Source organism: Phyllobates terribilis, unplaced genomic scaffold, assembly GCF_046119375.1.
Source record: "Phyllobates terribilis strain yellow unplaced genomic scaffold, ASM4611937v1 Scaffold_1__5_contigs__length_1240528914, whole genome shotgun sequence".
In the NCBI taxonomy this organism is placed as follows: Eukaryota; Metazoa; Chordata; class Amphibia; order Anura; family Dendrobatidae; genus Phyllobates; species Phyllobates terribilis.
The window spans coordinates 524,392,047-524,419,376 of record NW_027362761.1 but is presented as its reverse complement, the minus strand read 5'-3'; the positions used below and the strand labels follow the sequence as shown (position 1 = coordinate 524,419,376).

Genomic DNA, 27,330 nt, shown 5'->3' with positions numbered 1-27,330 from the left:
AAAGAAAAAAATCTATACTGCAGGGATGATTTTTATAGGGACCAATTCTTTATAGGACTGTATAGGAGGTTTAAATCACATTGTGCAGGTGACAGCCCCCTATAAATCTGAGAGCAGCAGGAGACCCTGATTCCAGCGATGTGTCACTTACTAGGCTGTGTGTTGTTGTTTCAATAAAATCAGTGTTTGATCAACAGGAGATTATTACTACAGGACTAGGTGTCTCGTGCCTCCTAGTCAACTGCTCTGTGTAACCCCGCCCCATCAATGATTGGCAGCTTTCTGCCTATGCACAGTGCACACAGAAGGCTGCCAATCAGTGGTGTGGACGGGGTTATACAGAGCTCAGAAAACTGATTGGATCAAAATGCCAGCATACAGCCTAGAAATGGATGCATTGCTGGAATCAGGCTCTCTGCCCCTACATCATGATGCGCTCAGATTAAATAGTAAAAACTTGCTGACAGATTCCTGTTAAAGGATCGCTGAGGCTGACACTTTAAAAGGGACACTGCTGCTGACCAAATTTTTGAGGGTCACTTTAGCTGTCACTATTTTGTCCGCTCCATAAATGATAATACTATGGAGGCACTGCGACAGCCACTGTTATGGCGCATTGTGGATGCTACTGCTGTGAGTGCACAATGTCTGGTACTATTATACATTAAAAAGCAATAAATTGGGGTCAATTTGGAGGGGGGTGTATTACTTAAAGGGGTTGTCCACTACTTGGACAACCCCTTCTTGATCGAAATGTATACTTACCTCCTGTGCCAACGCTGTTTCAGCGGTGTCAGCACTCACGGTCCCGGGGCTTCCGTGCGGTTGTTATGAAACGTGACCCTGGCGTCACTGGCGCCCAATCAGCGCTGGCATCACTGGCCCCGCCTTCAGACAAATCTGACTTCCTCTTCATGTTGAATTCGACAGGAGGCAGGGACAGTGACGCCAGCACTGATTGGGCGCCGGCATCATGTGTCACAACAACCACATGGGAGCCCCGGGGAGAGCGAGTGCTGACACCGGCGCCGGCATGGAAGGTGAGTATAAGTTTTATTGGGGTCAGGCATGGGGTATCACAAGGAGTTGTCCAAGTAGTGAACAACTTCTTTAGTGGATTGCCTATGTCTCAAAATGATCACATTAACATTTTACTTCCCTAAAATAATTTTAGTACATTTCAGTACCTATACTCAACACACAGAGATAATCAAAAAGATTCACAGGATTGTCATCCTGCGGCCACATTTCTAGTCTATGGCTGCTAACCAGATCCCTACACACTTCCTCTGACTTGCCAGGATCCAAGATGGCACTTCTGATTAGTAGGCCTGAAGCAACGCCATGCATTTGTCAAGCCACAATGATGGCAGCATGCTGAGCCAACAAATCATAAGAGGCACAGGGGATACGGTCTGGTTGGAGGTGGTTTTTAGGTGTCTGGTCGGCAGCCACAGACTACTTATGTGGTCGCTGGACCAGGGTCCCATGAATCTTGTTGATCATCTCTAGTAAAAATGTATGTTCAGTTAAAATAAGAGTTAAATAGAATAGAGAGCAGCATGATATAGGGGCAGAAATCATGATTCCAGGGATGTGTCACCTACTGAGCTTCTGGCTGCAGTTTTGATAAAATCCCTGTTTTCTCTGCTGCAGATCTACCGGTTCTCTGAATGCTGAGCTCTCTATAACCCCGCCCACACCACTGATTAACAGCTTTCTGTGTACACTGTGCATAGGCATAAAGCTGCCAATCAGTGATGGGGGTGGGGCTATACAGAGCTCATAAATATGGAGGACTATATGGCAGCAGGTTTACTAATCCTCTAGTGATAATCTCCTGCTGATAAAACATGATAGTAAATGATACAATTCTGGAGTAAAGATCTCTGGATATGTTATTTTGCTCTCAGATTAGTTGTCAGAAACCTGGTGACAAAGGCTATTTAAAGAGAGCCTGTCAGCAGGTTTTTGCTACCTCATCTGACAGCAGTATATTGTAGACAAAGAGATCCTGAATCCAACGATGTATCACTTCGTTTACTGGGAGCAGCCATTCTGACACAATCAGAGTTTTTAGATTTAGCAATGCAGCAGAGCTGAGAAAGCTAATCCCGCCCACACCAGGCTCTGCATATACATTGTCTATAGACAGTGAGCTGCTTATCAAAGAAGGGGGTGGAGTCGGACTACCAGGCAGGTGCTGCTGTATCCCAGCAATGTTAAGCTCCTTGTACTAAAACAATCATTGCAAGTAAACCAAACCACTGAGCTTGATAAGAGAGGCAGTTCTGAAATCTGTGTTTTAACCCCTACAGAATTCAGTCTTCAGATTACATAGCAAAAACCTGGTGACAGAGTCCCTTTAAGAATAACGTAGCACCTGCAAAGCTTTTCACAATCCCGGTACCTGGAATATGATCTGCTCTGTAAAATAAATTTCCCATCTCAATAATTAATAGGCCCACATAGTCCTAGGTAGTTTATATACCTTTATATATAATGCATAAGTTTCAAGTGGATCTGTAAGGGATTTCATTTTAAAGTGAGTTAAGAATGCATTAAAGCTGTTTCACAAATACTGTGCATGATAAAACATATTGAACCCAGCTTAAGTAGTCAGTTTAGGAATATATACATTAAATATGCATTCTGTAGAAAAAAAAAAAGAAGAAAAATGAAATCGCATGCGTTAAAACCGGAGAATCTACTGCACACTAAAGCTCTGCAATTTAATAGAAGGCAGTTAAGTTATATAGTGGTGTGTTATAGAGAATAAATAAAATATAAACTGTGCTAATAAAATATTCAGTCACACATAGAAGACATTAAAACCTTCTGAAGGTGTTTAAACAAGGATTTCCAAGACGTGTGAATTAATCTCACATCTCTAATTCAAAGCTAAGAGCCATAAATGTTCCATACGGAAGTCAAGATTTAATTACCGCTCTCATTAAACAAATGGGAGACTCAATGTTCTTTGATACAAGATGCAGAAGGAGTCTCATTTTTGCGTGGGGGGGGTTAGTCGTTCTAAAGGGAACTACTTCTGTGGTGATGCAGAATTTCCAAAAAAATCCCCAAAAAACTAATGTAGACCGGCACCATATAATCTTATTTCCTAATTTCAAAAATGGCGGTCCAGCGGTGCACTGGCAGGAAGGGACAGGGGACGGCGGCTCTACCAGTTCATTCCTACATGAGTTCCATAAATGGTCAAGTAAGTGCACTCGGCAATTTACAGCGCTCCAATAGAAATGAACAGAGAAAGAGGCGCCTGTGTGGCTACCGCTCCTTTCCTGACAGCGCGCGTCACGGACACTTTCAAGGTAGCTCCAAAACTGAAACCTGAATCCATCGGTATGACCTAAAATATAAAATGTCATACTCAATACATAGATTCCACCACATGTATGCTGAAGGGTCCGCATTAGGGGGTATTTATTGTATAGTATAGTCACCGGTAAGCAGCATTTAAGAACAGTACCCAATGAGCGTAGGAGACACTACTCTGTGGCATTGAAAAGGTTAAAACAACTAGCCGAGAATAATTGTGTTTTTTTCAGTCAGAAATCTGCAGCAAAACTGATCTCTGGCAGCAAATCAGCTGCGTCAAATCTGTAGATTTTGCAGCATTTTTGATGCGCTTTCAGTGTTTTTTTCACTGTACTTCTGTCTCTATTTATGCATGTACATAAAGTTCTGTGAAAAAAAAGAACCCCATTCTATTTTCCCATCAAAAACGCTGAAAAAAGGCTGAAAAAATGTAACTGCGTTTTTTCAGCGCTTTTTCATCACCCGCTATTTCCTATGGGTGAAGAAACGCTGAAAAAACGCTGAAAGAAGTGACATTCTCTATTTTCCAAAAACTCAACCAAGGCACAATGTACACAGCAAAAAAGAAAAACAAGATGTGTGAACAGAGAATTCTGGTTTCGCATAGACTTTGCTGGTACTGCAAAACGCAGCGGAAAATTTGCAGAAAAATCTGCAGCAAAATACGCTGCAGAACACAACGTGTGGGAACATAGCCTTACTCCTGAGCCGGGAGGCATCTTGGATTTTTGCTATAGGAATGACATCATCTGTGGGAATTAATGTCAGGAACGACGTACCTTACCCTTTTGAGTTATGCTTACATGCAGGTTTTTGCTGTGGATTTTAACGTGAATCCATTACAAAATCCTTACAAAAAACAAAAGTGCATTTTTTCAGGGCTGATGTTAGAATCGTCTCCTTGCTTGTGATCAGATTTATGTTGTACAGGATAAGCAAATTATATATATATATTTTTTTGTATTAATATGAATGTTTGTCATTGAGTAACAAATAGTTATTCTGTATCAATAACGGCTGATCACCAGATCTCCACCCTAGTGTGTGGTCCAAGAGGTAAAAGTGAAACCTTCGGACTTACTGACTGTTCTGCGTGTGCTCTGAAGGAGAACTGACCTAAAGTGCTGGGCTCTTGCTTAAAAGAGTTGAACCCTGATTTCTAAGCAGGCAGACCCTGCAGTTATATGGACTGTAATGCCTGCTGTTTATTTAGGCTAACAATACAGAATATGTCTATTTTTGTTTTGGACTGGTTTATGAGACATGTTTTAATAAACCAGCTGAAAATTGAAACGAGAAGCATTCCTGTGACTACCTCGTTAACCAGCCGAGTGAGCCGATCTATCACGGAAGTTATATCGCGTAGGTCTCGGCACACAATTCCATGATGGCTGCGGCGGTCACAGAGAGTGTGACCGCGACTGGGCCTATACAGGAGGGGGGCCCCCCAACGCTAACCCCATTTTTAGCTAATATGTATTGTGCAGAGATCCACTGTGCCACAATAGATAAAGTGGCAACCAGCATATGAGATGTTGGAAGCTAACATTGGTGTGCCAAAATGAGTGCCATTATTACAGTATGGGGGACATCACTACAGGAAGGGGCCACAGACTGGGGACATTATTACAGGACAGGGGACATTATTACAGGATGGGGGACATTAGTACAGGAAGGGGCCCAGGATGGGGCACATTATTACAGCATGGAGGACATTGCTACAGGAAGGGGCCCAAAATGGGGCACATTATTACAGGATAGGGGACATTAGTACAGGAAGGGGCCCAGGATGGGGCACATTATTACAGCATGGAGGACATTGCTACAGGAAGGGGCCCAAAATGGGGCACAATATTACAGGATGGGGAAATTACTACAGGAAGGGGCCAGGATGGGACACATTAATACAGGATGGGGGACATTAGTACAGGAAGGAGCCCAAGATGGGGCACATTATTGCAGGATGGGGGACATTACTACAGGAAGGGGCCCAGGATGGGGCACATTATTACAGGATGGGGGACATTAATACGGGAAGTGGCCTAGCACAGGAAACATTATTACAGGACATTACTACAGCACTGAGGATATTATTACAGGATAGGGGACATTACAACAAGATGGGTGCAAGGACAAAGCACATTATTACAAGATTGAGCCCAGGAAGGGGGACATAATTACAAGAAAGGGATATTACTACATGGTACCAAGGACATTATTACAGGACGGGAACATTATTACAGGGTGGGGGACATTATTACAGGATAGAGGCCAGGACAGAGGACTTTATTACAGGGTCTCTTAGATCTGACTAACATACCAGTGGCGCCCCCTATCCAACTTTGGACCTGGACCCATAGGGCTCTAGTTACATCATTGAATGCACATTAAAGATGACCTGGCTACAACTTTATTATTTCCTCTCCAGAAATTAAAAAGTATCCAACCTCTCTGGTCCATTGAATAGAACTTTTTTTATTCGACTTCAAGCTATAAAAGCAACGATTCGCTTACATGTCCCATGCTTTAGTGCTCTCGATCATTGCTATGACTAAGAGCACCGCTGATCGAAACGCATACTTGGATTATTGATTTTAAATGAATCAAATCTAATAAATAGGATTTATTCAAGGGAAGAGAGACAGTGCGGGACGCATTTTATATCATAATTTAATCACTGGAACGGGGACTCATTTTGATCCATGTATTAGAAATCTTTGGGGTGACGTTACTTGTGCATCTTTACAACTACGGACCAGACTAGGGGAGGTTAAGGCTAGAGAAAGTGGGGGAGCAAAAGCAGCCCAGCAAACTGAATCCCTGGATGAAGGAAAGTCTCGGTATAACTTTATCCAATAACTTAAAGGAGGTTTTTGTCCTATCCATATTTCTTATTTACCATAAGAATGTATTTGCAGGGGAACTGTTTGAGAAACCTTGGTTTTGATTGACAGGTCCACCATATGTACACATGAGAGAGAGACCTGTCAATCACTGGCAAATAGCCTGCCAGATGCTGGACAAGTCTTCTATCTTCTATGAAATGTCGGAGCTTTTCAGAAAAGAATAAACTCGGCTGCGATCGTGCAGCCAGGATCTGATTCAAGCTGCCCGCGGTTTGGTCAGCATGAATTAAATCACAAATTCCCTTTAAAAGATGCTTTTTTTTTATCTTTTAATTTTTTCTTTGCACTTCTTTAGAGTAAAATGTTGCACAATCCTTTCACTAAGCTTTAAATGTTGCATGTTAGTCTTCAACTGTATACAAAATAGATATTGTACTCTGCTAGGGCACTGGAGCTGCAAAATTTCAAAAATGATGAATAAACCGAAAACATCTGAATAATAAAAACTATACCGATACTGTTGAGGGAACCCAAAAAAATGACAAGAGCTGAAAAAAATGACCGTAAAAATGGCATAAAAGCCATAATGAATATGACGAAAAAATTAAAATACCTAGAATCCAAACATTTATTAAGAAAACATGACATAAAAAGAACAATGAACTGGGGCTGTTAAGCTGGAGATGTCCTAGTAGCAGACAACCCCTTTAATTCCACAGCGCTTTACAGACATCATCATCACTGTCCCCATTGGGGCTCACAATCTAGATTCCCTATCAGTATGTCTTTGAAGTGTGGGAGGAAAATGGAGAACCCGGAGGAAGCCCACGAAAACATGGGGAGAACATACAAACTCCTTGCAGATGTTCTCCTTGGTGGGATTTGAACCCAGAACCCAAGCATGGCAAGGCTAGAGTGCTAACCATCGAGCCACCGTGCTTCCCAGGGGCTCTGGCAAGAATTGCATATATAGACAAAGAAAGAAAGAAAAACTCTTTAGACAGACTGCAGTGGAGATCGGGGATCTGCTCTGTGCAGAATGAACTGGTCATCGGACCTTATTAGTTTTAGTGCCAAAAAACATATAGTTCACTGCTTTGGTAATAGTTACAGTCTCTTAGTTGTCCTTACCAGACAACGCCATTCTACCCAGGAAAGACAACTTAAAATAGAAGAACTGAAAACTTTGTAAACCCCCAGTACGATTGGTGAAAGATTAGTGGATGGTTCAATGATGGAAACATGGCTCGAAGATTGTCCCTTCTGCCAGAAGAGCAGCAAATGTATTCTCAGCACATACCATGGAGGCATACAGATGTGTCTCGTTTCTTACCTTTATTGTAGGATCGATGCAACATCATGAGATGAGAAACATAAGATGAGCAACTTTGAAAAAAATAACATTTGTGCAATACTCTGTCGGGAAAACTGAGGCTATGTGTCTATTTGTGGTCATCCAGTGGTTGTGGTATGCATTGCTGCCTGTTTAGGATTTTGCTTGCATGCCACTTTTAAGGCATTGATGTTATATTGTGTACATTGGAGTCCTTAACAAAATTTTTGGAAAGGTAATAATGGACACATCTGTACAAGAACAACCCTGCGGGTGTGCAGGTAGCAGGGAAAAACCTCTGTCTGACCCGCCATCACAGAGCCACCAACAACCACGCAAGAGAATGAGTAAGGTGCTTATGTGCCGATCATAAAAACTTCACCTGCCCTCCATAGTAAAACTCTTCAGAATCATTATCTCCTTCAGAATCTTCTTCCACTGCACTACTGTGTCGTGATTCCTAAAAGAAAAAAAAAGAAGAAAAGAGATTTTTTATCTCTTTTGCAGGAGGCAGAATTGACAATTTTCTGGCATAATAGTGTTCATAAAAATCAACGTTTATTAGGAGCAGCGGAAGCCAAGTGAAGAGATTTCCTATACAGAATCCATGGGCTAGTCCCACCCTAAGTCCGCTGATTGACTATACTGTGCGAGGAGAAAGCTGTCACTCAGTGGCTAGAGGGTGGGGTCAGCCTGTAGTTCAGTGGGCTAGTTCACAAGATCAGTGGGCTAGTCCACAGGAGAAAGCTGTCACTCAATGGCTGGAGGGTGGGGTCAGCCTGTAGATCAGTGGGCTAGTCCACAAGATCAGTGGGCTAGTCCACAGGAGAAAGCTGTCACTCAATGGCTGGAGGGTGGGGTCAGCCTGTAGACTTGCTTTTCTGCGCTTCAATATTTGCGACTGGCAGACCTTCTCCCCTTGACGCACGGTCTTAGGTCCTAATACTGACTACATATAGGTCCTCTAGTTCCCGATCCCGTCACTCGGAAAGCCAGTGACTGAATGAAAGGGGGAAGTCCTCGTTCAGCTCGTCAGGAAAAGTACAAGGGTTAAATGGACAGGATTAGAAGCTCCTCCGATCTTGGATGTTAGGTCAGGAGCTCAGCTGTCATTAGAGCACCTTCTCCATGGTGGAACAGACTCCAGTACATCACAATCTAGAATACTGGATGGGAAGCAGAAATATGTCTAATGTCTCTTTATAGTGATCATACTTTTACCACTAGAGGGAGCCCATGAGCCCAGTGCATACAGTAAGCCACTAGCTTCTCAGCTCCCCCTGGTGGTGACTGTAAATATTATATAAAAGAACTTAAATCCTCCTGTAAGGTATTGTGAAGGGCTATGGAAACTGACTGATATAAAGATGCAAAACACAATTATAATCTGTCAAATGCCAAGAAAACTAATAAAGAAATTCTTCTTGAAGTCAATCTTTATCAGTGACATAATGGGACTTGTAACCAATGATGGAGTGGTCCAGTCTGAGAAATTAGAGTAGTCATTCATCCGCACAACCTCATTTACTATGCAGCCGTCACCTTGTGCAAGAAGATTTCAATTTCACTCAAATAAAATATTAAAATAAATGAAGTTGTGACCTTCCCATGCACAAAGCAAATGGCTTAACTCCCAGTTAGACCGATATTTGATGTTCAAATTATTACTCCAATATTTCTGAGGAAAAGACCTGGGATACAAGCGATGCTACAGACCAGGTAAGGACTTTGTAAAACAACCGCATATTTGCTCTGTTGTGGTAGATGAATGGTTAATCATTTACATCTCTTCATACAGACAAATGATAATTATACGTTTACAGGAATTCCTGTAGATCATTCACATGAACATTACTTCTGTAGATACATGCAAGAAGCATATAAATGAATACCTACAAATGTGATGCATGGGAATCATTAAAGGGAATCTGACTACAGGTTTTTGCTTTTTAATCTGAAAGCAGCATAATATAGAGCAACAGAGCCTGATTCCAGTGATGTATCACTTACTAGGCTGTGTGTTGTACTTTCAATACAATCAGTGTTTTATCAGCAGGAGATTATTGCTAGAGGACCAGGGCTCAAATGCAAGCCAGTCCAGCTAATCTGTGTAACCCCACCACTGAGGCACAGGAGGCTAGTTGCACAGGCAGGCACGGGAGGCTAGTTGCACAGGCAGGCACAGGAGGCTAGCTGCACAGGCAGGCACGGGAGGCTAGTTGCACAGGCAGGCACGGGAGGCTAGCAGCACAGGCAGGCACGGGAGGCTAGTTGCACAGGCAGGCACGGGAGGCTAGCAGCACAGGCAGGCACGAGAGGCTAGTTGCACAGGCAGGCACGGGAGGCTAGCAGCACAGGCAGGCACGGGAGGCTAGTTGCACAGGCAGGTCCCCACTGGCTTCTCCAGTACAATTACGGTGATATCAAACTTGCATCATTTTTTTTATAGTTAAGCAATTAAAAAAAATTTGGTCAAAAATGTATATTTTTCTTTGTGTTTCCATATTCCAAGACTTATACCGTTTTTAATTTTCCATTGATGTGGCTGAGTGAGGGCTTGTTTTCTACGTGGTGAGCCAACATTTTTATTGATACCAATTTGGGGTACATATTGATAGTATTTTTATTGCTTTTATTTTTGGAAAGGTGAGATGACCCCCAAAAAAGCTAATTTGTGTTCAATTTCTTTTGTCTTTATGGTGCTTACCGTACAGGTTGATTAATTTTATATTTTGATAAATTGAACTTTTACAGACGCAGCAATACCAAATATGTTTATTTTTTTTATTTTCTTCCTTTTCTAAGTTTTAATGGGGGGGAGGGGCTGTCTTAATTTTTTTTTCTAATATTTTACATTAGTTTTGAATCCCCTGAGGCAACTTGAACCTGTGATCATTTGATTGCTTGTACTATGTACTATGTACGGTTGTACTATATACTGTTATATCACAGTAAAGTGTACAGTAAAAATCAAGGTACTCCCATGGCTGAGTTTCACAGGAATATCAAGATGTCAGCCAAGCAGGCCTTCAGTAGGTCCCTGGCTGCCATAGTAACCCATTAGTGCCCCGCAATCATGTCTCAGGGGGCTGATAGTAACCCTGCGCTTTATCAGCGTGAACAGCAGCAACTGTTTCAATTAAGAACAGCAGCATCTAAATGGTTAATAGCAGTGATCTGAGCAGCTGCGATCTACCACGTGTGAAGGGAGCTCAGCTCCTGAGCCCCCTCCATACTTGCAGACCCCTGCCCATACACATCCAAATGTGGGAAAGGGGTTAGTTAATTAATCCATTCCCACCAAAGCCATTTTTTTTACGTTTTAATTTTTTCCTCCCCTTCTTCCAAGAGTCATAACTTTTTTATATTTGTGTCACAACATAGCCATTTGAGGGTTGCCTTTAAATAATTTTGCAGTGTAGAGCCGAGGTATACTTCAAGGGAATGGATACCTCCAACTTATGCCACTGTATAGCCATATGATACCCACAGGCTCCTATCTCAAAAAATGTTTGCACAACCTCTCAGTATGGAAAAGCAGGGCAGGATTTACCATTTCATATAGCTGAAGAAAACATAAGCCAATCCACATACAGTCCTGATGAAGGCCAAGGGGATAGTCTTCTGGCCTCCATCGCGTGAATATCCTATATACACAGAAAAGCTGCGGAGCTTTCCATATGACATAGCCAACGCAGCGGAAAACCAGGGTAATATGTTATTGGAATCAGCTGATCTCTAAAACATGTTACACATCTACCATCTTATACTTCTACTATAAGTTAAATCCAGAATACCTTTTCTCGATGGGTTCCCTTATTTAAAGGGTTTATTCAAGACAATTTTTTTTTTACTATGGTCCTAAGAACTAACAGGCCGGTAGTTAATAACTGCCTGCTTGTTCTTCCCAGAACCGATCTCTTTCTGCACAAAACTGTCACAGACTGATAAGTGGCTTCCGCTGATGTCACATCGACAGAGCAGCTGCTTCTCTTCCACTCTGCTCTGTTTACAGGGCGTGACTGACAATGTCACGCTAATTGACAGCTAGCTCCCCGCTGCTTAACTGCGGGAAGCCAGCTGTAAATCAGAATGACATCAGCAGTCACTCTCTGTCGACAGAGCAGCCCGCAAGTAATAGAGCTGCTCTGTTGATGTGGAGCAGCTGAACTGTGGGCAGGTGATGTCGTCAAGTAGAACAGGGAGGTAGTTAGCAACAACTAGCCTGGTAGTATTTAAAGGGGTTGTCCACTACTAGGACAACCCCTACTTGAACTAAATGTTTGGCCCCGATAAAATAAAAAAACCTACACTCACCTCCCGCGCCGGTGCCGTTCCAGCGGTGTCAGCACTCGCGGTCCCAGAGCTCTGTTGCATTGAAATGACACGTGGTGCCGGGCACCCAATCAGCACCGGCGTTACTGGCCCCGCCTTCGTACAGATTAAACATGAAGATGAAGTCAGAGATTAGCTGCAGCCTGGACTTCCTCTTCATGTTCAATCCATACGAAGTCGGGGCCAGTGACACCGATGCTGATTGGGCGCCAGGCACCACGTGTCATTCCACCGCACCAGAGGTCCAGGACCGCGGCGCCAGCACCGGAGGCAGTATAGGTTTTTTTATTTTATCGGGGCCGAACATTTAGTTCAAGAAGGGGTTGTCACAGTAGTGGACAACCCCTTTAAGCCCATCGTTAATAAAAAAAAAGAAGTCCTGGATAACCCCTTTAAGACTCAAAAGAAAAACAAGGCAGACTTAGAACATTGTTACAAAACTGCATCCATTTACAGAGAAGAGCGCTCCAGTACGTTACCTCGCCATTTTCTTTCTGTAATTTAGACTTTATGGACAAGCAGCTGGTAATGTCATTGGATTTCCTCAGCTCTACAAGAGAAAATAAGAAGGGTTATAGCACAGCAGGCGCAGCCATGTTCCGCCACATTGCCAGATACTATTCATCATAGGAGACAATCATTGCATCCTGACATCAGAGGACACTAAAATATAGAAGGCGAGCACGACCACATGCCGGCATCTAGAGGAACAGAACAACCACACGTCCGGATTTCAGATTCCCATACACTGACATTTCAGGTGAACTGAGAGGTTATCCTAACCGTAACAAGCAAGCCGCAAAAAAAAATCCACATTTTTGTTACTTGCGTTTCACTGTCTTAGTACCTTGCGAATCACAATGCAACCCCATTCATTTGCACTATGTTACAATGTAGTTGCAGTATACAGCAATCTTTGGCCTAAAGACATGTGTCAAGGCTAATGTCACCAAAAAAGTGTTACAAACGCTCCATCACATAGAGCTCGCTGACAGATTCTTAGTGAACTCATTTTGCTGCCAAGTAAACAAAGCCAAGCAGTGCAACATTTTTATTGAAACCAAAGTTGTTTTTACGGCAAAATAACTGCTTTTAAGTAGAAAAACAAATTTGCTCTCGGTGTCCCTTTTACGTACGCGGCGTTCTGTGTATGTTTTGGCACTTGCCATCTCTTGAAAAGAGGGATCCAAATCCTGTATTAATGGCCCACGATGAAATCAATTTCAAGGTGTGCTGGTGACATTAGAAAGGAATATGAACGCTTTTAGGGCTTCCCAGTGACAGCACACGGAGAGTAATAAATTGCCAGATTACTTCAGCCCAGTGGAGCAAGTAAAAAAAATATATATATATACCATGACTTCAATGCTGTTTTTCATTGTGATTGATTACAGACAATTCAGACTTAATGCTGTTTTAAGGACGGACTGATAGTGAGACCTTCATCTGTAGAAAATAAAATGGACTTCAAAGCACCCGAGTGATGGGGCAGGGGATGGCCAGGGGCCATTCTTATCAGTGATGACCTGGCGGTATAATAGAACACGGCCTCTTATACTTCAAAAGGTCAAAGTCAATTTCTAATTTACAGACATAAAAGATATCAACAGCATTTATGTTCTATTTGCACCCACAGAATCTTCCCCCCAGAAGTTGGTAAAGGATCATATTCTACCATTCACGGTATCTGCTCATGTGACAGCTCTAGAACTCCATGTTGTGTCATTCCACTGTTACTCCAACTGGAAAGTAATGAATAAATTGACAACTGAGTGTTATCATTTCTAATAGAAAGAAGGAGACTCCCAACATGTTCCCTCGGAATAGTGATAAAGCATTTTTGGGATTTATGTCTTTGTGATAAGGAATTTTAATGCCTCTTTATAAATTTCTTATTGTTTTTCATTAGCAATAACAGATTTCTTAGAGAAGGACCTCTTAAAGGAGGACCTGTCACCATGTGAAAAGTGCTCAGTTAATGGATGTATTTTATTCCTGATGCTCCCCTGAGCATGTCGTTTTTTGTTTTTCTTTAATCCACCTTAAGGTTCTAGAGATATGAGCCTTTTTATTTAGTACTGATTCTTATTGCCTTTCTAAAAGTGGGTGTGTCTCTCCAGATTCCCTGGGGGCGTGTCTTTAAGCTGCACTGCATTATTATCCTATAAGCCACGCCTCCTTAGTAAAGACCATAAACATTAAGTACAAAACAAAAAGGCCCATATCTCTGGAACCGTGACAACAAAAAACGTAATTCTCAGAGGAGCAGCAAGAATAAAATAAGAGCAAAAAGTAATTTTTTACCTGGTGACAGCTCCCCTTTACTGGAGACATTCCAGCCAGTAATCAACCTCCATTTGTAGTGCAGGTACAATATCTATGATTTTCAGCCCGACATACAGTCCTTCTAGAATCACCTAATCCCTCCAGATTATAACAGAATCTAATCTCAGTTGATTAATGGTACAGTTTCATTCCTACAGCATCAATCCTAGTTTCCATTTAATCATTTTGCACCTGGCTTTCATACCAGCACCAAATTCTTAATTACGGAATTTCATTTCGATTTTCCGATACTTCTCGTTTCCATTCTTTCTGAGTTTCCTTCCAGTATCCAATTCCTCTATCTATATTTTCAAATCCCTAAAGGTTCTCAGACCTTTTACCTTTGGTTCATTGGACAATCTTGCACATTGGTCGTACTGGCTTGCATTTTAGAATCCTGTCTGATTTCCACCCTAAATCCATTTCCTTTGAGTTTCGTTCCAATATTCTATGATTATGGCTTCTGATGTGGGGGCATTACCCGATATCTTGACTCTTTATCAACCTGTTTTACCTTTAAGTGGTCACTGTTGTTTTAATAAACTTTGTATAAACCATGAGGGAGAAAATATAAGAAGCTTTACAATATACATTGGCGATAAATATGTTTATTTCTCCACTTAAGAGAAATTTATTTTCCCGTCTCCCTCCTCCTGAACTTACAGGTCAATCTGAAAAGCAGCTAAAATCCATCTTCTTTGAAACAAAAACCTCAGTGAGCTGGAAATCTATCAGATTACACCTGCCTATTAATGTTGATGAAGAGGGGAGGCGGATGGAAGAGCAGGGAGAGGCACAGGTGCATTTACTGTATCTCTGCAGAGCTGGTTTCACAGTTACACTGCTTAATACTGCTGTGTAATGTCCTCCATGCTGCAGCTGCTTTTGAACACATGCACCATAGAGACAGAAGAGAGGGAATCCTTCAGGTCTCTGTGCACTGTGTATAGGAATTTGTACAGGCAGCAGCTTCAGGGAATTTTAGTTTTTTTTATTTTTCTTTTATGTCAACTACTACTACCTCCCGCCATACATAGGCTGACACAGGCAGTTTTTTGCTTCTTTTTAACTGCCATCTTCTCTCCTCCCCACATAAAAGCCACTGTTAGCTACTGCTTCTCACCTGCCCCAATAAAAAAAAATACAAATGATATTTAATGTGCAACTAAAATGTTACATTTTTGTTTATTTCTTTTTGCATCCCTTTAAATTATAGATCAGTAAATCATGTTTAGGAGCTAGGATCCTGATTGGATCGCTGAGAAGACTCCAGAATTGCTGAGCTCCTGCTTGCTCATGTACAAAGCAGTGTACAAACTGAATGGAATGTCTATGGGTCCATATACAACTGTGCATGCACGTATGTGTAGCACCCTGAGGATTCGGCTGCTACAGGGGTATTGCACCTCAACCCAGAGGTGTGATATTCCACTCCCGGGTAAGGATGGAGTGTGGATCTGAGCTTGGTAGGCTGCATGCACTACACACATCCCATTTCCGAGGAGCAGACCGACGGTACTCCCACTTAGAAATGTGCAGGTACGACCGAGTCTGTTCCTGGCTGGAGTGGGAGGGGGGTGGTACATCCCAAGTAGTGTAGGGGCAGATAGGGGGAGCAGCCTGGGTAAAGTTAGGAGCTCATTGGGTGCTGGTCACCTGAGCTCACACATAGAGGGTGTATATAAGGTGGGCACCAACTAAGAACAGGGTCAGATGCAGAGAGAAAGTCAGGAGCAGAGGAGAAGAAAGACCCAGAGTGAGAGAGGAGAAGAGAGAGACCCAGAGGGGGGAAACAGCAGAAAAGGACTCCAAGAACCCAAATTAAATCCCCGGGTGAAGAGTCGGCATCAGGGTACCGGAACCCAAGCTGGTGGGGGTAAAAACATTCCCCAGCCAGAGACCGGAGACCGTGGGCAGCGTTTGCCACGGTCACCCACCACATCCACCCCGAAGGCACACCACATGAAGGGTCAGGGAACCCAAGGCCAAGGGTGTCCCAACAGAAGGCCCGAGGGAGCTGGACCTAGGTGGATCACTGGTGGGGACGGCCAGAGAACGGGACAGAAGGAGAGCTCAGGGCCACGCTCCGGACTTATTTGGGGGTTGGCTGGATCCAGGACCTGGTGGACGCAGCACGGCTCGGGTGGTCACTCGAAGCTGGAGTGACCAGTACAACATCTGCAGTAAGTAAACACCCTTAACTGCACAACCCGACTCTGTCTTCACTGCCGTCTGCACTGCACCACCACAACCCCCATCCTCTGCACCTGTCCCCCCTGAGGCTATACCCCTCCCGTTGGGGGTTATCCCACCAAGCTGCGCACCCACCATCAGCCTCAGCGGACCCTGCTGCAGCGGCGGCCACAGTGACCGCATCACAACGGGTGGCGTAGTCGACACAAAAGAACTCTTAATAACATCTGTAGGACTGCCACATAACACTGAGTTTGACGCCCTGGGCACGGGCCGGGTCACAGCCGCTCGGAGACTACAACCCCCCATCTGATCCGGTGCCGGGTATTCCCCTCAAAAAGGAATATGTCCCAGGGGGCGCGTCAACTTTGGCGTAGTCGGCAGGATTACGTGCCCGCAACACCCGGGTACTGCGTGCCTGAAGAAAAGTGCAAGTTTACCTCAGAAAGAAGTCTCCCGCCGGTTCCGGAGGGTCCACGCCATCGGACCCCATCACAGGTCGTTTCCCGCCGATTGTCCGCCATTTCCAGCGTGTTCCCGCCATCTGCAGAGTTTCCCGCCACTGGGCGACGCTTCCCGCCAAATCCGAAGATTTCCCGCCTTGGAAGAGCAGCGGACGCCATTATGGGCGTGCCAAAGGAGGGCAAGAGGCCGCCTCCCATCGTGGGCCAGGACAGAAAATGGCGCCAAAAGTGGAAACCGCCCCCACCAACAGAGACTGTGATGCTGGAGGTGTCTGTCAGCGTGAAAGAACTACCCCTGGAGCTGACAGTCACCGAGTTGCCCCGGGACCGCCCTCGAAGTGGGAGGAGACGAAAGAAGAGAACAAAGATGGGTGCCGCCTGGAGGAGTCTGGAGCGAGCGCACCCGGAGGCAAGAAGCCTGGAGAGGAGTAGCGGAGGAGCTTACCCGGAGATGGAGAGAAAGCAGAACAGCACCGGCCCGCTGGCCAGGAGTCTGCTAGAGACCGAGGAAGGAGAGCGGAGCAGCACCGGCCCGCTGGCCAGGAGCCTGCTGGAAGAAGAGCAGAGCAGCACCGACCCGTTGGTCAGGAGCCTGCTAGACACCACGACCCCACTAGGCCTAGTGGAGGTCCTTGCACAGCTCCCCCGAGACCGGGAGTGTGCACAGACTGCCCTGGAGGGCCTCGCACGGAGGATGGCCTGGGTACAGCGCGAGATATTGGCGGAATGGAGCCGGGAGATGGCCCAGCAAGCTGAGACCAGTCAACGGAGCACGCTACCCTGGAAGAGGAAACAGACCGCCTCTGAGGATGGCGCGGGAGGACCAAAGGCCGGAGACGGCGCCGAGAAGGGAGCCGGACGCAAGGAGGCAGGTAAAGGGGACGCCTATACCCCAAGCCGGGAAACCGCCCACCTGCCCCAGCTCCCCGTCGCAGAGCCCGAAAGTCCCCCTGCTGTGCCCGTAGCCGCCATGTCACCGCTATGGACTAGGCCCCGACCGGAAGCCGCCGCAGCGACCCCTGTGACGTCACGCGCCTCGACCCGGAGCGTGACAAAGCAGGAAATACCACCAGCCTGGTCGCAAGGCCTAGTACCCCCGGGCGCCGCATCACCAACAGCGCCCCCTACCTCCGCGGAGCCTCCGGCCTGGTCGCAAGGCCAGGTAGCCCAGGGCGCCGCCGTATTAACGGTGCCCTTCACCTTCCAGGTGCCCCAGGCCTGGCCGCAAGGCCTGGGCAATCCGGGCGCCACCACCACCGCGCCCGCGCCCGTAAAACCAAGGGTGCCACACCTGGGGGAGGACTTGTTCAGCCAGCTCACATGGCCGGACGGGCGGCCCTTCATCTGGCCCGAAGAATTCCATGAGCTGGAACGGCAGCAGAGACTAGGGCCCTTGTGTGAGCCCCTGATTCCGGCTCCGAAGCCCGTGGCACGGGTCTCGCCTCCTCTGGAAGAAGCCCAATTTGAGTGGGACCCCACCGGAGAAGACCTAATGGGGTTCACTCAGGAAACCAGGGCAGCTGCAGCGGAGCGTGCTGAGTGTTGCCGACAGCAGCTCGAAGAGTTTGCGAGGGAGCGGAGAGAGAGGCGGGTCCGGGAGCAACAGGCCCAAGTACGGAGCGCCGAGCAGAAGAGCCGAACCAGGAGGGACCCCCGTGCAGCGCACAGTCCCCGTACCACCGGGACTGTAATAAAGTTTAACCTGCAGCATGGGTGGGGCTTCATCAGAGACAACAACACCCCCGGCGACGTCTTTGTCACGCGCAGAGATGTGGAGTCCCATCTGCCGGAGGGGCACAGAGGTCGTGACCTTTATATCGGGGACGAGGTCACCTTTACCCGGCACAAGTGTGCCAAAGGACCTTACGCCCTCCATGTGCATCGCCTGACAGAGGAGGAGCTGCGATGTGAGGAGGAAGAGCAAGAGGATCCGGACGGGTCTGAAGCTGAGATCCCCAAAGAAAGAGCAGGAGGAAGACGTTGTTGAGTACAGCGGAGTAGGTGCTGTAAATAGTTACCCGACCGGGTACCAAAGAAACTGTTGCTACATATATATAGTCCCCGTTGGGACCAGCATGAGTGAACTGTTTACCCGTTTACCCTTAATCCCACAGGCTGAGGACTGTGAGCAGCCATTCCCTTCCCTTTACCTGGCCGAGGACTGAGAGCGGCCAACTTCCCCTGTATATAGTTGCGCTTCCTAAAGCGCCCCCTACCGGTTTTATAGGAAAACCAGTTTTCCAGAGAGACTGTCGCACTTTACCCGGTCACACGTTGCACAGTGACCGGAGGAGGAACCAGAAACAAGAGACGACGAGAATGTTATATGAAAAGTTTTATATATATATAATGTTTTATATGTTTTATATGTTTATATGAAAAATTTGTATGTGTTTTTGGTGTTATGTCTTACAGCCCGAGGACGTGCTGTGATTTACCAGGGGGGAATGTAGCACCCTGAGGATTCGGCTGCTACAGGGGTATTGCACCTCAACCCAGAGGTGTGATATTCCACTCCCGGGTAAGGATGGAGTGTGGATCTGAGCTCGGTAGGCTGCATGCACTACACACATCCCATTTCCGAGGAGCAGACCGACGGTACTCCCACTTAGAAATGTGCAGGTACGACCGAGTCTGTTCCTGGCTGGAGTGGGAGGGGGGTGGTACATCCCAAGTAGTGTAGGGGCAGATAGGGGGAGCAGCCTGGGTAAAGTTAGGAGCTCATTGGGTGCTGGTCACCTGAGCTCACACATAGAGGGTGTATATAAGGTGGGCACCAACTAAGAACAGGGTCAGATGCAGAGAGAAAGTCAGGAGCAGAGGAGAAGAAAGACCCAGAGTGAGAGAGGAGAAGAGAGAGACCCAGAGGGGGGAAACAGCAGAAAAGGACTCCAAGAACCCAAATTAAATCCCCGGGTGAAGAGTCGGCATCAGGGTACCGGAACCCAAGCTGGTGGGGGTAAAAACATTCCCCAGCCAGAGACCGGAGACCGTGGGCAGCGTTTGCCACGGTCACCCACCACATCCACCCCGAAGGCACACCACATGAAGGGTCAGGGAACCCAAGGCCAAGGGTGTCCCAACAGAAGGCCCGAGGGAGCTGGACCTAGGTGGATCACTGGTGGGGACGGCCAGAGAACGGGACAGAAGGAGAGCTCAGGGCCACGCTCCGGACTTATTTGGGGGTTGGCTGGATCCAGGACCTGGTGGACGCAGCACGGCTCGGGTGGTCACTCGAAGCTGGAGTGACCAGTACAACATCTGCAGTAAGTAAACACCCTTAACTGCACAACCCGACTCTGTCTTCACTGCCGTCTGCACTGCACCACCACAACCCCCATCCTCTGCACCTGTCCCCCCTGAGGCTATACCCCTCCCGTTGGGGGTTATCCCACCAAGCTGCGCACCCACCATCAGCCTCAGCGGACCCTGCTGCAGCGGCGGCCACAGTGACCGCATCACAACGGGTGGCGTAGTCGACACAAAAGAACTCTTAATAACATCTGTAGGACTGCCACATAACACTGAGTTTGACGCCCTGGGCACGGGCCGGGTCACAGCCGCTCGGAGACTACAACCCCCCATCTGATCCGGTGCCGGGTATTCCCCTCAAAAAGGAATATGTCCCAGGGGGCGCGTCATATGCAGCAACTCAGGACTCCAGTGCAGTGTTTTTAGCAACTTATAGCATATTTTAAGGGCTCCAACATATAAAAAAAATTAAAAGTTTAGCGGCACATTAATGTAACTTCCTTTTCCCCGCTCCAACCTCTTGAAGGACAATAGTCATTCATGAAAGGGCTTATCCTGAAAAGTTACCTGAAATGACAAGTACACTTTAAAGGAAGACTCCAGTAGTTTTATTGCCCCCTTCCTTAGCCTTCATTAATGTGTGTATAAGGTATGTACTTAATAGTTACCCATCACCTTCTTCTGCTGTTTTAAATACCACACCGATCTACTGCATCAACTTCTGCCTTTCCAGTGCTACACCAATATACTGCATTATCTTCTTCTACCGTTTCCAGCGCTAAACCGATCTACAGCATTATCTTCATCTATCATCTCCAGCGCCACACCGATCTACTGCATCACCTTCTTCTGCCGTTTCCAGTGTCACACTGATATACTGTATCACCTTCTACTGCTGTTTCCAGTGCCACACCGATCTACTGCATTATCTTCTTCTGCCGTTTCCAGCACCACACTGATCTACTGCATCACCTTCTTCTGCCGTTTCCAGCGCCACACTGATCTACTGTATCACCTTCTTCTGCCGTTTCCAGCGCCACACTGATCTACTGTATCACCTTCTTCTGTGGTTTCCAGCGCTACACCGATCTACTGCATCATCTTCTGCCATTTCCAGCGCCACACCAATCTACTGCATCACCTTCTTCTGCCATTTCCAGCGCCAATTGAATTTACTTTATCACCTTCTTCTGCCGCTTCCAGGGCCACACTGATCTACTGTATCACCTTCTTCTGCCGTTTCCAGCGATACACCGATCTACTGCATCATCTTCTGCCATTTCCAGCGCCACACCGATCTACTGCATCATCTTCTGCCATTTCGAGCGCCAAAATAATCTACTGTATCACCTTCTTCTGACGTTTCCAGCGCTACACCGATCTACTGCATCACAGAACTGTAACTGTATCCAGCTGAATCACCCAATGTCTTTTGTGTGGACCAGAAATCACTTCCTCAATGTAAGTCTATGAGATTCAGAATCAGAATGAAGGCTGTAATAGGCTTACATTAAGAAAGGAAGCAAAGTGGGTTGGTAAGTCAGAGATGTGGTCACACAATGCAGGAGAGGACTGGAACAGCGCTGGAAACGGTAGAAGACAGCTATAGTGAAGTATTATAATGAACATACTGTAACACATTATTTATAGCTAATGGATCGGGGGAGCAATAAAAAAAATAGCTGGAGTGATCCTTTAAATAAATAAATCTAAAATATGGATAGGTGTCTATCCTTCTATCGTTATTAGTGAGTTTTTGCTCTTATGTCTCCAATCTCTGAGTTTGTTATTGCTCCTATTTATTAGAGAGGCAGCTTTGTATCTTTTGTGTGACAGTATAATTCCTTACACAAATCAACAACTTTGGCTGCATGTGCACATTTTATTGCTGAATGTATAGCCATAAAAAATGATTCATGGTTTATGATCGCGCTTATGGGAATGTGTGTATTTAAATCTACTTTCTGTATATTTTACGTGGCATCAAAATTAGTGGTCCATGTAAAGAACTATAAAAATTTTTAGTTGTGATCAGCCAACATGAATGATGAATAACGTACATTAAAGTCACAGAGTGCTCACTTTAATGGTGAATATATAAATGGGGCACTTGGGAGAGCTTTGTGACCTGTTTTACTATGAAAAGTACCAGCAGGTGTTATTCTGTTCTACCTAATATATAAGAATATAAAGTAAAATATGACTTATTGTACTAATACTACAGATGTTTCCACCCTTAACTATCCAAGAATGTGTTTAAAAAGAATTTGTCACCAGGTTTTTGCCACCTAATCAAAGAGCAGCATGATGCACAGACAAAGATCCTGATTTCAGAGATGTTTCACTTACTGGGTTACCATCATGATTCTGTTGTCAGATTACCCAGGGCGAGGGACTCCTTCCCTGTCCCTAATGTTAGGGGCTCCCTAGCTATCCCTGCTCCCCGGATTACTTCTGATGGTGAAGACGACAGGGCCATGTACCTTGCTGAACTCCTGAATCAGCCCTATATCAGCCACCCTCCCCCACCCAGGGAAGAGGGGATGAATAGTGTATGTATATACACAAACCAGACAAACAAGGGAGGATGTACAGGGATAAACGAAAATACCAATCATACAAATATGCACTCACAGACAACAGAGAGGAACACCAGGGAGAAAAGGAAGGAAAACCAAATAGGAGTGGATAATGATTTGCACACAGCCAAAAAACCTTGCAACAGTCACAGATCAATACTCCAAACGCCTCTACAAACAACCGATACCTCCTGTAGCATCGGCGTCTCTGCCCCCTGCCAGGCAGAGAACCCGTCCCCCTTACCGCCGCACTTCTGGACCAGCATCTTCCGGCCTCCCTGCTGCTGCTGGTGCATGCAGCTTCCCGGGCACTGTGCTTAGGGCGCGCGCGCGCTCCCTCCCACTTCTTCTCCAGAAGAAGTCTCCCTCCTCTTCTTCAGGAGACTTCTTCCGGAGACCATCTTGCTCGTCACAGAGCCTTTAACCCTTCAGGTGGGAATGCTGCACTCGGAGAGGATCTCCTTTCATGTGCTGTCCGGTCTCTCTCCCTCTTGCTTGGTCTACCCAGATTACAGAGACATGAACCCATCCTGAATTGGCGATTTGGTGAGGTGCTTCGCTGGAGGCAGGGTTGCCATGAGTCCTGCCTGGTTCCGGTTCGTCCAGCTCGACCCCCGTCTACTCCGGCTAATCTACCTGGTCTGCCGGCACCCTACTGGTCAAATGCGGACGTCTTCGACAAAAAGGAAGCCGAGACACTACCACCTCATAGGCTGTATGATTGCCCTATCGACCTGGTGCTTCACCTCCCCACGGGCGTATCTACCCCTTGTCGCTGGCTGAGACCCGGGCCATGTCTGAGTACATAGAAGAGAATCTTGCTAGGGGATTCATCCAAAAATCTACCTCCCCGGCTGGAGCAGGATTCTTCTTTGCTAAGAAGAAAGACGGCTCGCTACATCCGTGTATCGACTACAGGGGTCTTAACCAGATCACCATCAAGAATAAGTACTCTCCTGCCTCTCATCTCGGAGCTGTTCGACCACCTTAAAGGCGCGAAGATCTTCACCAAGCTCGATCTTCACCAAGCTCGATCTTCGTGGGGAGTACAATTTGGTCCGGATCCGCCAGGGAGACGAGTTGAAGACGGCATTCAACACCCAGGATGGCCACTATGAATATCGCATGATGTCCTTTGGTCTCTGTAATGCTCCAGCCGTCTTCCAGGAGCTGGTTAACAACATCTTCCGTGATCTCCTGTATTCTTGCGTGGTGGTGTACCTGGACGATATCTTGGTCTTCTCTCCGGATCTGCCCACACACCGGAGGGATGTTCGTCAGGTTCTGCTAAGGCTTCGGAAGAATCGCCTCTGCCTGCCTACCCGGAACATCCGTCTGGCTATCAGCCGAATCAGCCTGCTTGTCTACCTGGACCACCTGTCAGCCTGCCTGCCGTGCTCATCCGCTGTACCGGTCAGTTCCTGCCATCTGACCCGTGGGAGTCACCTGCTCTCATACAAGGTCGGTCCCAGAGTGGCACCTGGTCCCCCTGCTCGGTCCCTCCCTGGTTCACGGAGTCGATTGAGCCGCCGTGCGACCTTGGTCAGGCCGAGTAGGTACTTAGTCACGCCCCTCTGGTCCCTCCTTGCACCGCAGCACAGAGGTTCCACCACCCGAACCCGTAACACCTCCACTCCACACCAGGCAGTATAAGACTAACATTGGCAATCCAGATGGCCTGAGGTGAGTATATATTAGGAGATGGGAGTGGCCAACACTGAACAGCTGATATCATCCAAGCAAGAAAGCTCAGAGACTCTAAGCTGAACAGTTTACCGTTGTGTTACACGCACGCCGCTAGGTTCACATAGGGGCGAGACAAGTTACATGAATCCTTTGGAATCCTGGGGGAAGCGTTAGGGTGACCATAGACCATGTGCTGCAGCTTCTCCTAGGCACACAGGGGTATTGACCCTCAGGCACAGACACGTAGCTTATTTCACTTGCTGACCAGACACACTTTACAAGAGTCCTCATAAACGGTAGAACAGTAGCATTTAATAAGAAGCCGCACAGCCAGTGCAAGTTAAGTCTTATGAGCAACAGGCTCCAGTGACAAACAGTACAGTTTCCTCAACTGCACAGCAGTTCACCGTCTTTCCAGTAGTAGAGGACAGCACAGTTATAATGCAAAGGCACATTAATGAATTCAGCATTCTTTACAGCACAGTGAGACGGAGGAGGGGGGAGAGTTTGCTGAGGGAGATGATCCCTGTGACACCATTTCTTCCAGTCCTTATCTTTCTGCCTGACAATACTCTGCACTGTTAGTTCAGGAACTCTACCTGACCTGTGCTTAGCTTCACTCCTGACTTGAATCCTTTTCACTTGTAGGGGTGCTTCTGTGAGATACAGAACACACACACCACCTTTCTCTTTGACTCCAGCCAGACAGTAAACAACTTCCCCACAATCCCCCTGGGGCTCTGCTAAAACACTCCCCTTCTCCTGTGACTGTGTTAACCCCTCTAGTTGCTGGATGATTCTGGAGCACACTTCCTGTCTCATGTGCTTGTGTTACTTCTAATAGTTGCTAAATGCTTTTAAATCAACAGCACTACTTCTGCCTGTCACACTCTGCAACAGCACTACTTCTGCATGTCACACCTGCACTGCTAACAGAAACCTGCACTGTTTAATATGAGGGAGAAGTGATTCTAATCAGTGCAAGAGTATGTGAAATCAGACGCTGTGTGGTCTTTTGGCCCCTTTCTGCCTCAGTAAACCCCTGACAGCTACTTCCTGTAGGTTTGATAAAATCACTGCTTTAATCAGGAGATTATCACTAGAGGACTAGTAAACCTGTTGCCGTATCGTCCTCCATATTCATGAGCGCTTATAACCCCGCCCCCACCACTGATAAGCCACTTTCTGCCTATACACAGTGTACACAGAAAGCTGCCAATCAGTGGTGTGGGCAGAGTTATACAGAGCTCAGCATTCAGAGAACAGCTAGTTCTGCAGCAGTTACAACAGTGAATTTATCAAAATTACGACAAGCAGATCAGTAAGTGACACATCGCTGGAATCAGGGTCTCTGCCCCTACATTATTCTGCCCTCAGATGAGTTAACAAAAATTCACTTTAACACCAATTTCTCAAAATACAAACTCAACACAATAGCAGGTTACAGCCTAGCAAAATCTTTGACATGCTGCAATTCACACCTCAACCACTGGGTGGGTGGACTTGCATAGACACATATAGCATAACTGTCTCCTGACAAAGTATTATAAATGTACAGTTATATGAAAAAGTTTGGGCACCCCTATTAATCTTAAGCTTAATGCTTTATATAAATTGGTGTTTTTGCAACAGCTATTTCAGTTTGATATATGTAATAACTGTTGGACACAGTAATGTTTCTGCCTTGAAATGAGGTTTATTGTACTAACAGAAAATGTGCAATCTGCATTCAAACAAAATTTTACAGGTGCATAAGTATGGGCACCTCACCAGAAAAGTGACATTAATATTTATTAGATCCTCCTTTTGCAAAAATAACAGCCTCTAGTCGCTTCCTGTAGCTTTTAATGAGTTCCTGGATCCTGGATGAAGGTATTTTTGACCATTCCTCTTTACCAAACAATTCCAGTTCAGTTAAGTTTGATGGTCGCCGAGCATGGACAGCCCTCTTCAAATGATCCCACAGATGTTCAATGATATTCAGGTCTGGGGACTGGGATGGCTATTCCAGAACATTGTAATTGTTCCTCTGCATGAATGCCTGAGTAGATTTGGAGCGGTGTTTTGGATTATTGTCTTGCTGAAAGATCCATCCCCTGCGTAACTTCAACTTTGTCACTGATTCTTGAACATTATTGTCAAGAATCTGCTGATACTGAGTGGAATCCATGCGTCCCTCAACTTTAACAAGATTCCCGGTGCCGGCATTGGCCACACAGCCCCAAAGCATGATGGAACCTCCACCAATATTTACTATGGGTAGCAAGTGTTTTTCTTGGAATGCTGTGTTTTTTTGCCGCCATGCATAACGCCTTTTTGTATGACCAAACAACTCAATCTTGGTTTTATCAGTCCACAGGTCCTTCTTCCAAAAAGAAATTGGCTTCTCCAAATGTGCTTTTGCAAACCTCAGCCGACTCTGTTTGTGGCGTGCTTTCAGAAACGGCTTCTTTCGCATCACTCTCCCATACAGCTTCTCCTTGTGCAAAGTGCGTTGTATAGTTGACCGATGCACAGTGACACCATCTGCAGCAAGTTGATGCTGCTGCTCTCTGGAGGTGGTCTGAGGATTGTCCTTGACTGATCTCACCATTCTTCTTCTCTGCCTTTCTGATGTTTTTCTTGGCCTGCCACTTCTGGCCTTAACAAGAACTGTCCCTGTGTTCTTCCATTTCCTTACTATGTTCCTCACAGTGGAAACTGACAGGTTAAATCGCTGAGACAGCTTTTTGTATCCTTCCCCTGAACAACTATCTTTGTTTTCAGATCATTTGACAGTTGTTTTGAGGAGCCCATGATGCCACTCTTCAGAGGAGATTCAAACAAGAGAAGAACTAGCAAGTGGCCACTTTAAGTAGCTTTTCTCATGATTGCATACACCTGGCTATGAAGTTCAAAGCTCAATGAGGTTACAAAACCAAAAAAAGTGCTTTAGTAAGTCAGTAAAAAGTAGGTAGGAGTATTTAAAACAAGAAAATGAT

The 27,330-nt window shown here is 46.0% G+C and overlaps 1 protein-coding gene across 1 annotated transcript in view; it reads right to left on the bottom strand.

Moving 5' to 3' along the window:
• PARP8 (poly(ADP-ribose) polymerase family member 8) overlaps positions 1 to 27,330 on the bottom strand; it is a 323,912-nt gene that overhangs the window by 113,668 nt on the left and 182,914 nt on the right. The window contains exons 5-6 of the mRNA XM_073680309.1: positions 12,330 to 12,400; positions 7,898 to 7,975 (exon numbers count right to left, since the gene is read on the bottom strand). Of these exons, the coding sequence (XP_073536410.1) occupies positions 7,898 to 7,975; positions 12,330 to 12,400 (149 nt within the window). The remainder of the gene's footprint in view (positions 1 to 7,897; positions 7,976 to 12,329; positions 12,401 to 27,330) is intronic.